General features: G+C 34.6%; 1 protein-coding gene across 1 annotated transcript; it reads left to right on the plus strand.

Moving 5' to 3' along the window:
- The first annotated feature begins 634 nt into the window (after positions 1–634).
- Positions 635–14,195, plus strand: LOC111543389 (cytochrome P450 1A1-like). Its single transcript, XM_023213371.1, has 6 exons — positions 635–1,453; positions 3,309–3,432; positions 7,913–8,002; positions 8,083–8,203; positions 11,163–11,249; positions 13,895–14,195. The coding sequence occupies exons 1-6, from the start codon at positions 635–637 to the stop codon at positions 14,193–14,195; spliced, it is 1,542 nt and encodes a 513-aa protein (XP_023069139.1).
- Positions 14,196–14,450: the final 255 nt, after the last annotated feature.

Genomic DNA, 14,450 nt, shown 5'->3' on the forward strand with positions numbered 1-14,450 from the left:
ACCTGGCCCCAAATACTTTTTAAAAAATAATAATCTGATTTGATCCACAAACAATGACAAACTACTCTGCACCCAATTCTCTTATAGTACTTTCCACTTTCTAATCTTATTTTTATTTACCTAGTTTCCTCATTAGTCTGTGAATTTTTGTTTTGTATTCTTAGTGCTTGATATTAGGGGATGTGGTAAACATTTACTGAAAGAATGTGACTAAATCTGTGAGGTAGGATAGTTAGAGGAGAAAACTGGGATTCACAGAGGTTAAGTGGAGGCACTGAGGTCCTGTGAATGAGTATAAAGTCAGCTGCTGGAGCCTCATTCCTTTTCCAAGTCACCAGACTGCTTTCTCCATTGACTTTCGTCTTCTTCTGTCTATGGTCAGTGACTCACCTCACAGGATTTCAGTCTGGTGGTTAGAACTGTGAAAAGAATCAAATTAGGATAAAAGTGCCATTCATTTTGCAAGAATTTGATTTTGCCCTCTCAGTGCATCAGGTAAGAAGGGCTTTCAACTAATCTCAAAAAGTCTGTACTTTCCCCCTCAATGTTTAAAGGAAGAGAGGTACTTAGTCTATGTCTAACACTACAAAAATAAAATAGACCTTTTTCTGTTTTAGGTGATATATTCCTGGAAATGATTCTCAACCTGGCAGTCACTCCTGGAGAGGTGGCCACTTCTCTCATTTTGGTGATGGTTTTTGTTTTTGTGAGAGCTCTCAGGAGCAAGGGCAGAAAGCAGCTGCCTCCTCCTGGCCCTTGGTCCTTTCCCATCATAGGGAATCTTTTCCAGCTTGGAGATCATCCTTACCTTACGTTAATGGAGATGAGGAAGAAATATGGAGATGTCTTTCTCCTCAAACTTAGCATGGTGCCTGTCTTGGTGGTAAATGGAATGGAAATGGTGAAACAAGTACTACTTAAGGATGGGGAGCATTTTGCAGGCAGACCTAACATGTACACATTCGCTTTCCTGGCAGAAGGAAAGAGTCTTTCATTTTCAGTGAATTACGGAGAGAGTTGGAAACTTCATAAAAAAATTGCCTCTAAGGCCTTACGAACTCTTTCTAACGCAGAAGCAAAATCCTCCACTTGCTCTTGTTTACTTGAGGAGCATGTCACTGAGGAAGTTTCTGAACTGGTGACAGTCTTTGTAGAGTTGTCTTCCAAGAATGGCGGCTTTGACCCCAGAAATGCGATCACCTGTGCGGTGGCCAATGTTGTCTGTGCCCTTTGCTTTGGCAAGAGATATGATCACAGTGATGAGGAATTTCTTAAGATAGTTAAAACGAATGACGACTTACTCAAGGCCTCCAGTGGTGCTAACCCTGCCGATTTCATACCATGTCTCTGCTACCTTCCACTGCAGATTATAAACTCTCCTCGGAAGTTTTATCAGGCCCTGAATGGGTTTATTGCACTACACGTACAAGATCATCTTGCTACATATGATAAGGTAAGGATTTAATCTTATAACCAGGACAAGGGCTTTGGTAAGAAACAAAAGATAATGGTGAAATGCTTTGAATATCATTGGTTCTTTTCACTACATTTTGCCACAATGACCTGTACCCAAGTTATTAGTAAATTTGAGGTCCAGACAGTGAGATTACATGACAGCATTACTCAGTTCTCATATAAAACCCTAAGAAAAGTTCTGAATTCTTTAATCCTTAAAAAATTTCCCCAGAAACATAAATTTTCTCAGTGTGTGGGTAAGGCATATGCTTGTATTATGAGCATAAATATAATTGTTATTTAATCTAAATCTGTTTCTAACTTTTTTTCATGAAGGTTTATACTTTTAAAATCCAACTATGGTTCTCTGGGGTATTTGTAACTTGCTGCTTCTAAAGATTGTTTAATATTTCACGACGTGACCCCCTGGCCCCATATATTTCACCCATCTCATGTGGATACCCTGATTGTTTGCTACTCCTGGCTTGCATAGAGAGTGCACATATTGAATATTGTGATAAAACTAAGTAATTGCCTGATAAATGATGAAGAGTAAGTGAGTTCCTTGAAGAAACACAGCAATAATTTCATCTCTCCAATTTCATATCTGTCACCATGATCTAAGACTTACAGGTATCACAAATATTAGCATATTTTTATCAGATAGTATTTTAAAATAATATAAAGGATATTCTATACGAAGCTTTCAAATTACCTTCATTTTCTTCTTGAGTTTCTTTGTTATATAGACATGAATTTCAAGATGACAACACATGTATTAAGTTTCTGCAGGTGGCAGAGTGGACCTTTCTTTTGAGGCTACTAAATTATTTGGGGCCCACTTTGATGGTCGGCAGAAGAATAAATTTCTGTCTTGAAATATGTATGTACTAGGAAGAATCCTAGTTCACAAGGGCAATTTGCTGAGATGAAGTCATCAACAAAAAAATAAAACATGAAGAGGTGGGATCATTAAGCAAATGAAGAGGTGTAAGTAGTTAAGTTCCTTCCAATGAAAAAGAAGAGGCAGAAGACAATCTGTTTTAAGGTACCAGAAGGGAATTCTAGATCAGGTATACTAAGTATCAGCATTTGTAAGGTGTATAAACTTTTATTCCCATTCTCTCAAATATCCCAGCCCTATCTCTTTCTCCATGGTGAACACAAAATCCTTCCAATAGATTTAAAAACCGTTTATTGGCAAGGTACGGTGGCTGATACCTGTAATTCCAGCACTTTGGGAGGCCGAAGTGGGCAGAGGAGTTTGAGACCAGCCTGACCAACATTGTGAAACCCCATCTCTACTAAAAATACAAAAATTAGCCAGGTGTAGTGGTGCGTGCCTATAATCCCAGCTACTCGGGAGGCTGAAGCAGGAGGATCACTTGAACCCAGGAGGCGGAGGTTGCAGTGAGTGGAGATGGCACCAGTGTACTCCAGCCTGGGCAACAGAATGAGACTGTGTCTCAAAAATAAAAATAAAATAAATTAATTAATAAACTTTCTATTCATTGCTAAGCAATTTCTCTGTAATAAGTTGTAGGGAGAATGCTGATATTTTCGAGTTGTGCTTATAGAGACGGGAACTCTTTTGTATTTATTGAAAGATGTTCTGAGGAGAAAATTGAGTTTGGTAACTTGGTTTTCTATTCCACACTATCAAGATTAAGCACTGCAAATTTTAAGCAAAAATGGTTGCAAGGTTTAAGATGATCTATTTACATTGCTTATATTCCAAGACTCAATGGGTTCCCTTCAAGTTATATGGTGATATGGCTCTTCCTGCGTGGGATTTAAATTGATATACAACATAGACAGGGATGAATAGTCATGCTAAGATTTTGTCTCCTCAGGATCATATCCGAGACATTACTGATGCTCTGATTAATGTATGCCACAACAAATATGCTACTACCAAAACAGACACCTTGAATGACAGTGAAATCATAAGCACTGTGAATGACCTCTTTGGAGCTGGTATGTGACAGAATTTAGCAACATGTAAGACCAATAAAAATTAGCTGCAATTTGTTGTTATCTATTGTTTACAGTTTAGAGGACTTTGCCCTTCCTATATCGGCCATTTTATCTAGTTGATCTCACATCGTATAAATTTGTTATTCTACCTTCTTATGTCATTCAGAAAACTTTATTTTGATCAATTAATAATTGCCCACAGTTAATGGTGCCTTCACATTATTGTCCATGAAATGACTGTCCTCGTTTATTACTTTCACTTCCAGTCCCTTCACCCAATCCATTGATGTTTATTCTGAAACTATTTAAAGTGTTACTGTTTACATTTTATGTATTCTCATACAATAGGCTTTTTGTATTATCATGTACTTTATAAATATAATTGTTATTTACATCTAAATCTGTTTCTAACTTTTTTCACGAAACTCTGTACTCTTACAATCCAACCATGATTGTCAGCTGTATTTCCAATTTGCTGCTTCTAAAGTTCATGTAATATTTGATGTCTGGCACCCCCCATATTTTACCCATCTCATGTGGATACCTTAATTGTACCTCCTGGCTTGCACAGAAAATGCGGATATTGAATGTTGTGCTAAAGCTAAGATGACCACTCTTGTACATGAGTTTTGCCTCCTTTTGAAATACCACCCTATGCTAAGAAGCAGAATTTCTGGGTCAACTAATGAAAGAATTATTGAGTTTTGATCCACACTACTAAATTCATTTTCACAAAGACTGTACCAATTTGTACTGCTACCATATTACTCTCATTCTTAAATTTTATAGTTTTCCTTAAAAGTCATTTTTATCTATCACATTTATTAGAGTTCCTCTAAGATGCTCAACTGCAGGAAGTCAATTCTCAGTATAAGAAAATACAGAATATCATAAATATTTTAGCAGTTTCAATTTATGTGGAATACTCTTCAAATGTATTTTTCTTCTTTATACTATATTTATTGGTAATTGGGTTCACTTGTTTCTAGGATCTATGCATTTGTGATCATGAATTCTCTCTGTAAATAGAGGCATTTGTTTTGATTTGTATTATTTTTTCTCATGCAAATGCACGAGCCTCCCATATGTGTGTGTGTGTATTTATTATTTTAATCATGACTTCAATTTGATGGATTATTTCATCTGATTATTTATCATAAAAATGTGACCAGGCTGTACTTTGTATTTTCTTCTGGCAATTAAAATAATGCTATGAACAAATATGAGTATTTGTCAGAACATTTTAAAATGCCTGAACATTAGTGAGTACTAAAGACTGGGTGTGTGTGGGTGTGATAAATATATCAAGTGAGTTTTATTTTCTTATTTGTCTAGTTTTAAATTGGCACATAAAATTGTATGTATTTATAATATGCAACATGATGCTTTAAAGTATGTATACATTGTGAAATGGCTAAATCTAGCTAACTAAAATATGCATTACCTCACATAGTCATCATTTTTGTGGTGAGAACACTTAAAATCCACTCTCAGCATTTTTTAAGAACACAATATATAATCATTAACTATAGTCATCAGACTGCAATCGATCTCTTGAACTTATTCCTCCTGTTTAATTATAATTTATTTTGATCTTGATTCAGTGAGATAATATCTGAATATATTTCAGTAATATGTAATACTTCCAAGATTATCAAGTAATCAGCAAATATAAAATTATGGCAGGTGACAAAAATGTCTAGGATGGAGAATAACACCATCTGACATATACAACACAGTTAAAAAATGGTTTGGGTAAAATGTGTACAAAACAGTATTCAGTATAATGGATTACTATATAAAACATTTATTCACTAAATAAACATATCTCATGGAGTTTATATTTTAACGTAAATAGAGGAATAATGAAAATTAATAAAACCGTAAGCTTCCACATGTACCTGCTACCTCACTAGTGAGATGTAATCAAATATTTTATTAGAATAAATCAGTGAGCTGTAAACCATATATTTTAGTGGAGAAAATTTGCAAGCACTCTGTTCCATCATATCTACTATATTATTAAGATTTATATTTCCATATTTAACTTTTGAAATTGATTGTAGAAATAATTTAGTTTCTTCTTTGAGTATAGTAAGGTTTTCCCAAAAATCATTGATTTTACCCTCAATGTTTCAATAATCTACCAAGATAAATAACTTAACTGCTGGTTGCTTAAGCCTTGATATAAAAAGCAAAATTTATGATAATCAAAATATAGATCCTGATATTCATACAGATAGTTAAAGATCTTGGATATAAGGTCCATAGTTCTACCGTGAGTGAAAGCAGTGTTTTGCATGTACTATTCATGGCATGTTCTTTATTTTAGAGAATAAAGTTCTTTATGCTAGAGAATAGAGTTGATATATTCCACATAGAAGTCCAAATTTTCACACTACACTGTACTCTGCTGTAGACATCATGGTCAACAACTTCATTTGAACAGTTTACTTTTACATTAAGTTATTACAGTATGAAGTCATATTAGAAATTTTCTGAGTTAAGAACTGAAGAAGCCACTGGCTCACTATGAGAGACTGCCATGTTCAACAGATGTGAAAACAAGCTTAAGAAGTGAAGTTTGGAAAGGAACTAACTCTGTTCTGCAGCTATATCTGGGTAAACTTATTGTGCATATTGTGTTGCAAGTTATTTATAAACAACTACCTTTGTCTCTTGTGTGACCCGTGTAAAATATTTTACCATTTCTATGATGCAAGTTTCTCATTTTTAATGTGATGCTAATTGTGGCCCTCATCTCAGATGACAATGCATTTAAGTGGTCAATGTTTGGTAAACATATTCACCATTACCTGTGTTGTCATCATCATCAGGAAAATCTAGAAATTAAATATATTGATTTAAAAACTCATTTTTTGCTACTGGTTTTATAAGATTTGAGTAGAAAACACAAATAACATTACTTTTAGCATTAGGTCATCATAGAGGCGAATTTACAATTAAAACAGTCTAGAAGAGCTTTTTAATGTGGCATTTCTGAGTTTTAGGTTTCAAGAATTGATTGAGTACATTCTTCGATGTAGTAATCACAAAGTAGCCCTTGAAAAAAGATGAAGTTTGGCATACAGAGTTCTTTGCTTTTATTTTCAGTAATGAAACCGTTTAGCTGAGGTATGGATAATCTCAAAAAGAAAGATGCTCTGTTTAAAGAGTGAAATTGAAACTATAAAATATACATTAAAACTTATTCAAATAAATTGAATCTGGTCAACCCTTCATTATGTGCTCATATGATGTCCAAGTTTAAGTATTGGCTCTGCCTTTTATGAGTTCATTCACCTTGAGCAAAACCCATAATGTCTTTGAGGCTCAGTAAAATTAACATAGTTAGTTATACATTGCGTATCTATATTATAATTTATAAAATATGTTATATATGTGTGTCAATGTATCATATATTATGCTATATAGTGTATGTATACACACACATACACAGAGAGAGAGAGAGCACACTCTTGGATCAGAGTAAGTACTCAATAACTTCTTATTTTTATTATAATAATAGCCATTATTATTATCCACATCAATGGTGTTTATGATGTAATACAATGCTTCCTATGTTTTCACTAGTCTTATAAATAGTACATACGTACTTCTAAAATTTTAATTTATTTTTAATCATGTTCACAAATATACAACATTTTTAAGTGATATAGTTTACTACTGTTGAGCATATTCACATGGTTGTGCAACCGATCTCTAGAACTTCTTCATCTTGCAAAACTGAAATCCTGTGCCCATTAAACACAATTTCCCCTATCCTTTCTTGCCCTTGACAATTTCCTTCATGCTTTGTTTCTATGATTTTGACTACTTTAGAAACCTCTTGTGAGTGAAATCATATAGTATTTGTCCTTTTGTGATTACCTTATTTCACTGAGCCTAATGTCCTCAAGGTTTATTCATGTGGTGGCATGTGACAGAATCTACTTTCTTAAGATTACATAATATTCCACAATGTATACATCACAGTTTCTTTATCTATTCATCCATCAATGGACATTTGGGTTGCCTCTACCTCTTAGCTGTTGTGTATAATGCTGCAATGACCATGAATGTGCAAATGTAGCTTACAGATCTTGCTTTAAATTTTTTTTGGATATATAACCCAGAAGTAGGATTGCTAGATAATATATAAATACTATTTTTAATTTTTTAAACTTAAACTTCCATACTGTTTTCTATAGTAGCCACACCATTTTGCACTACCATAATGGGTGAGAAGTTACCACTACAGTTTGAAATTAACCTTAATAATAATTTTATAGTGATTCGATTGTTTTTTGGCTAGATTTCTTTCTGTTAATTCTTATTCTTTATCTGACTTCTACATTCTTAATCTAATTTCTTTAGATTTCTTTCTGCTAATTCCTAGCAGTCAAATAGGAAATAAAGTCAGCTAACTGATTTGACTATGCTTTCTTCCATGACACTTGGTCTCTTGGTTCTTTTTTAGGGTTTGAAACAGTATCAACATGTCTATATTGGAGCTTTCTTTATTTGATACATTATCCAGAAATTCAAGCCAAAATTCAAGAAGAAATTGGTAATACGCTTTCAAATGAAAAATATAATTCTTACAATTATCATTTTTCTTATTAAATCAAAAAATAATTTTCTTTAAAGATGGAAACATTGGGCTGAAACCACCCAGATTTGAAGACAGGAAAATTTTGCCATACACAGAAGCTTTCATAAATGAAGTATTCAGACATGCCTCTTTTCTTCCATTTACTATTCCACATTGGTAAGCATATAATTCTTCTTTAAAACAGCCTCTAGTGGTGGGGTGGAGGCATTGAAGAATCTTAGACATTGGAATACTTTAAGTACTTTAAAATGTATATTGTATTATTGTTTTAATATTACTTTAAATCTTAGTTTATTTTTAAACACTATAATAAAATTTTTGTGTTCAGCAAAAGTATATTTTATGAACATTTTTCATTACTAAACTATGTTGTCATTAACTTTTATATTATGTGCACTAATCACAGTGTCAGAAAGATATGGAAAGTCCGAACAACAGATAATCCAACCATAATATGTATTTGGCTACAAAAAGTCATGCAAACTTGCTTAATTTCATCTGAGGAGCGGAATTAGCTTCCTTCTGGTATGGATTTGTTTTTAGTAGCCTAGAATTTTGCTGGACAGTAAACTAAGGAAGCTAATGCTGTCACAATGAGATTAAACAGAGTATTCATTTGCAGATACTTGAAACTTTACTGAATCTTATTTCAGAATCTCCAGCACACAAATGCATGCCAGCATAGATTAGCTAGACAGCTTCATTAAATACATCTGTGGGGAACCAAACTTCCAGTAGTTTGTTCTGTTTTTATTCCACACAATTAAAAATTATTTAAAAAAAAAAAAAAACAAAACAAAACCTGGAATTCTCAGTGTTTGTTCTTCCCTCTCCCTTTAAATAGTGAAGGAGTGGGGATATCTCTCTTCCCAGGAAACTGATGTAATTGTTTAGTAATTGGTGTGACAGCATGCACTGTCCTTAGCTAAGTGTCCCAAAGGGCAAGACCGCCAGCTGAGCAGAGTCAAGGCCAGACAGCAAGTGACAGTTCCCTGTATTTTGCCCCTTGTTTGCTCTCTTTATTCACACACAGTGGCTATTTTTTCACAGTGATCCATTTTGTTTTCTAGCTGCTATGTCAGATCCTCTCTCAGTTAAAGCAAATTTCATTTTAATGTTAAGTTTTTAAAGAAATTAAAAAGTCCTACCTATTTAAAAGCAACTCTTCTGTCCCAATAACTTTTATTATGTGACTTTGGGTGCTTCATAAGAGTATTATCCACACTTCTGCTAAGTACCCAGGAACAGAGAGGCTCTGCCAAGTTTATAGGCATCATTTGGAATGAAAGTGGTTATCTAATTAGGGCCCTGTAAACTCATCTGAGGGTCTAAGTGATAAGGAGAAATATGTATTAGGACATAGATATTCATTGTATTTTTAAAAGTAAGGAAATACATTAAAATGTGAAATGAAAAGAACTACTGCATTGGCTAATGAAAGCAGAGTGATATGAACCAGGAATTTTGTGCACACGAAAGAGCTATCTTACTTATATTGTTCAGGACTGATCTATTCTATTACACTTGGACATTTATTGTTTTCCATGTAAAATGAAAAGGCACAAAATATGATAAAATAAATCTAAACAAACTAAATGAAATAAACTTAAGTAAAAGCAGCAAAAGTTTGCTATTACATATAACATATATACACACATACAAAAACACACAGGAAAGACCAAACCATATCCTAATAAATATTTATTGCATGTGCATTTCTTAAAAGTTGTGTGGAAAAAACCACATATGCACATGAAATTTAAGGGACATAAAAGGAGAAAGAGAAACTTTATAATTCAGTCTTATATTTTAATACCAATGAAATAAAACTTTACATACCAGGTTTCCATAAAATAGAAGCATATAACTTCTGTGAGTAGGATCTGAGCAGCTGAATCCACAGAGGGAGTGTGGACCGGGATGTGTTGAGATAGGCAAGTGGCTATGCATGAGAAAAGGTAACCCTTCCAAAAAGCGAGTCTATTGCTTGTTTGGTCTTCCCCTTTGTTGGGTTTTGAGAAACTCAATAAATAACATTCATATTATTTGCCAAAGCTCAGTACCAGCCACAAAATAGACACAGGTGAAACAGAAATTACATTATTAGCTTTTTAAATAATCAGAGCTAGTTTTCACAATGTGGCTTAGAACTAGATCAAGTAGACCTTGAAACTGACATACTTCTCTACTCAGTCTCCAGCTAGGTTGAACACTTTCAGGTCTCCTGTGGAAGGACAAAATCTGACCCTCTAAGCTCAGTCTATTTCCGATTGTAGATAAGATGTATCTTCGTTACAAATTGGCTAATCTGAAGAGAGAATCCAGAAGTAGACAGTGCCTTCTCTCAAACTCATCAAATTGAAATGTTTCTGTTTCTCTTGGGGAAGTAAGTGTGAGAGAAGGTTAGCGAGGTAGGGAGTGCCACAGGGAAACATAAAATGACTGAATCCAATCCATGAATAATTATAGAGGCATAAAGGGGAAAGGCAAATAGGTTTCAGGAAGGAGTTTGAGTATCAGACTAGAAAAATAGAATATTTGCTTTAGAGGCAACTTAGAGACCATTCAACACAACCAACACCTTCGTTTCATAGCTAGGAAATGGAGTCATAGAATAGATAATTTGCCCAATATCCCACTGAGGGCAGCATCCAAAGTTCAGATTTCCTTGCTTCAATTCCATTGTTCCTTCTACCCAGTACTAAAAGGTGTGACATTGTCTTTCTAATTTATTAATAATAGACACAAACACAGTGAGCACACAGAAGTACTGAATAATTCTCTTAATCATTTCCTGATGTAATTTGATCTGCCTGCTTATGGTCAGCTCTGTCACAGAAATATTGAGATAATTTTCTATGGAAGTGTGTAGCTCATAGAAGTGCTTTGAATATATTAAGTGCACAATGTGCTTAACACATGCAAGAAAAATAAATGATTAATTTGACAAGAAGTGGAAATTGTTTTAATTAATGAAAGAATGAAGATGTATAAATATATATTAGTATAGTAAAAAAAGACATAAATAAAAATAGTCTGAGTTGCAGGTGGCAGTTTAGAGATGGGTAATTTGAATTGACAGGATGTGCCGTAATGCTGTTTTTTGCTTTCATAGTACTACAGCGGACACCACTCTGAATGGCTATTTCATTCCCAGGAAAACATGCACGTTTATTAACATGTATCAAGTAAACCACGATGAGTAAGTCACCAAAATTCATCTTTGGATAAATCTGCTTGCTTGCTTGGTTGTTTACTGTTTATTAATCTGGAAAAGATTTATAATCTTCTTAGCCAACCTTCACTCCTGTTTCTCTTGAAAGATATTGGAAAGTTTCTCTCCTCAGTTTCTCTCCTCAACTATAATGCAAATGGTGATGTATTGACACAAATTGAGGAAAAATTCAATATAGGGCAAATCCAGTTTCAAAAATGAGCTCATTAGGAGAGATTTGGGCTGAGGACTTTGCATGGTCATGGCTAGTACATTGAAATGGAGTCTGAAATCCCCACTGCAATGCAAGCCACCAAGCAGGGACTTTTTTTTTCTTTGTTTGTTTACTTGTTCCTCTACCCCAGCACCTGGATCACTGCCTCACACATAGTTGGCGCACAATAAATATTTGTTGAATAAAATAAAGTTAGAAGTTCATCCATATCAGCTATGAAAGAGAGGGCTGAGATGAGAGTATCTAATGCAGCGAAAGTGAAGATAATCACAGTGGTGATGGTGGTGGTGGTGCTGAGAATGATGATTACACCTAGAATTTATAGACTCCTACTGTGGGCAAGGCACAAAACCTTGCAGTATCTTTCCTGAGCCTCAATTATTATTGATAATTGATCACGATGCATTGGTGCTATCACAATCTCCAATTTACAGATAAACAAACCCTCAGCCAGGTTAAACACGTCACCTAAGGTCGCATGTTCAGAAGGTGGCAGAGGTAGGACTCAAATCCAAATGCGTAAATTTTATATAATGGAAACCAAGCGCTTCCTGTCATGGTCAGGGCTTGATGTCTCCAGTAACTGGCAGAGACTGCATTCTTATGCACTCAGCAGACGGTAGATAGGTTATACAGTCTTTTCTCCTCACCCAAGATCTCATCTGACTGATGTTTCAGGCTGCAAGCTGTTAGAGAGGGAGGTGATTATCCTGTGTACCTAATGGCAGCTTCACAATCTCTGTAAACAGAAAGGTGGTAGAAGACAATGCATATGCTGTCCCACTGCAACACTTACTGTCACAGAGATTGACACTTCCATTCTCCACACCTAGGCATTTTAAAACCATTATAAGAAGAAATACTGCAAATGTATATTTAATAACATTTATTCTTTCTTAGTATAATCCTAAGTATTCTATTAATAATATCCTAAGAACTGGTGATTATAAAGAGTATTGAGTAATGTGCAAACAAACTGAGTTAACATGGGTGCTACTAAAGAAATACCATTTGTATGGAGGCACTTGTTTAAGCTGAATGAGTATGTAATTTAAGACTTGATATTATGAGAAAATTCTTCATATTTAATTAATCTGAAGCATAGGTCACAAACTCAAGCACCTATTGAGCAATAAAAAATACCAAAAATAAGTGAATTGCACTTGGTGAAGCATTGTGAGGAGGGGAGGTCATCTGCCACATCTAACTCAGCTCAGTAAACTGTTGGCAAGCAGGACATTGTCCCAATGTTGTCAGCTTTTACGATTATAAAAAAGAACTCGGAAATGCATATTTTCATGAGAAATCTGAGTTTTAAATGTTAGCAACAATGAATTATTTTTAAAAGATTATGAGAGAAAACCAAAATGTACCTGGAGGACTGTGGAGAGAACTAATCCTCTAGGTCTGTGGCCTCTGGTACAGACAGAAACCAGTTTTTCCTTCTAGAGAGATGATGACATCTACATACAAAGAGAGTCAGTTCTTTGTAAAGCCAGGTGGGTCCCTGATATACGGTTTAGGCCTACAGAAAACATGCTAGCATTGGTTGTCATAAATAAGCCAAATATGGTACATGTAACAAAAGATAGAGATAGAAGAAAGAATCAGGTACACAGTGATTTGGGAACTGTGGGCAATCCCTCAATTAGAGCTGCTTTCTGGAGACCCAGATCCTCTCTGTATTGTTGTGCAAAGGCCATTTCCTAAACATGCTTTTTGCCAGAGTGAGAGATGTGGCCCAGTCTTATCATTCTTATTCATTCTGCTTAAAGCAAAATATATTGAATATGTATTACTTTTTATTTATGTCACCATTTTGGAATATTCTTATGAGAATTTTATGGAATTCTTCATTTAAAATAATTAAATTCATGGCTAACCCATACCTTGAAGTTAGTTTGCAGGAGAGCTGAGCTAGAACTGGTTACGGCTTAGCCAAGAAGCCAAAACCATCCCAACTCCACGCAGAACTTCACTCCTCAGGTAGTTCATCTGCTTGGATTCTCAGACTGAGTGGAGGGTTTCTGATTTAATTCAGAAAAATTGATGAAATAGATTTTCAAGTATTTTATTCACTAATGAATTGATAGTCACTTCAGTGAAAATTAGGTGTAATTGTACTAAATCTTTATCATAACTAGATTTGTCAAATATTAAAGGAAAAAGTGACATATTCATAATTATATATAATCATATGTCTCCATAAGTACTTATACATATAGGTGTATATATACTTGGTTTATGTATACCTCCTTTCTCTATATATAATTTATAAGGAGTATTCTGAACTTAAAGTAGTTCATGCAAAACAAAATTATTGTGGAAAAGTTGCCAACAATAGCAAAAATGAGAAAATAATTTCTTTTTAAATGTTGTTTTTGTCTATTTTATGCAGAACTATTTGGGATAATCCTAGCTTATTTAGACCTGACAGATTTCTAAATGAAAACAGAGAACTGAATAAAAGCCTCGTCGAGAAAGTTTTGATATTTGGAATGGGCATCCGGAAGTGTCTGGGAGAAGATGTTGCACGCAATGAGATATTCATCTTCATCACTACTGTTCTGCAGCAGCTCAAGCTGAAAAAATGCCCCAGAGCCAAACTAGACCTGACTCCTGCATACGGGTTAGTCATGAGGCCAAAACCATACCAACTTCAAGCAGAACTCCGCTCCTCAGGGAGTTCATCTGCTTAGATTCTCAGACTGAGGGGAGGGTTCCTTACTCAATTCAGAAAAATAGATGATTTGAATTTACTTAACTAGCAATGTGTAGTTTATTCCCCTGAGCTATGCTATGAATTCAACTCTGTGACGTGTTTTATAAAGTATGTGGTATAGCTTTAGTTCCAATATGAGACTTAATGTCGTGTGAGGATATTTTAAGATAATAATAAAGTGTGATGTAAATCAGAGGGTTTAAATCCAGATCTCACACAGTGGTGTCCCAGG

Source organism: Piliocolobus tephrosceles, chromosome 14 (genome assembly GCF_002776525.5).
Source record: "Piliocolobus tephrosceles isolate RC106 chromosome 14, ASM277652v3, whole genome shotgun sequence".
Classification (NCBI taxonomy): Eukaryota; Metazoa; Chordata; class Mammalia; order Primates; family Cercopithecidae; genus Piliocolobus; species Piliocolobus tephrosceles.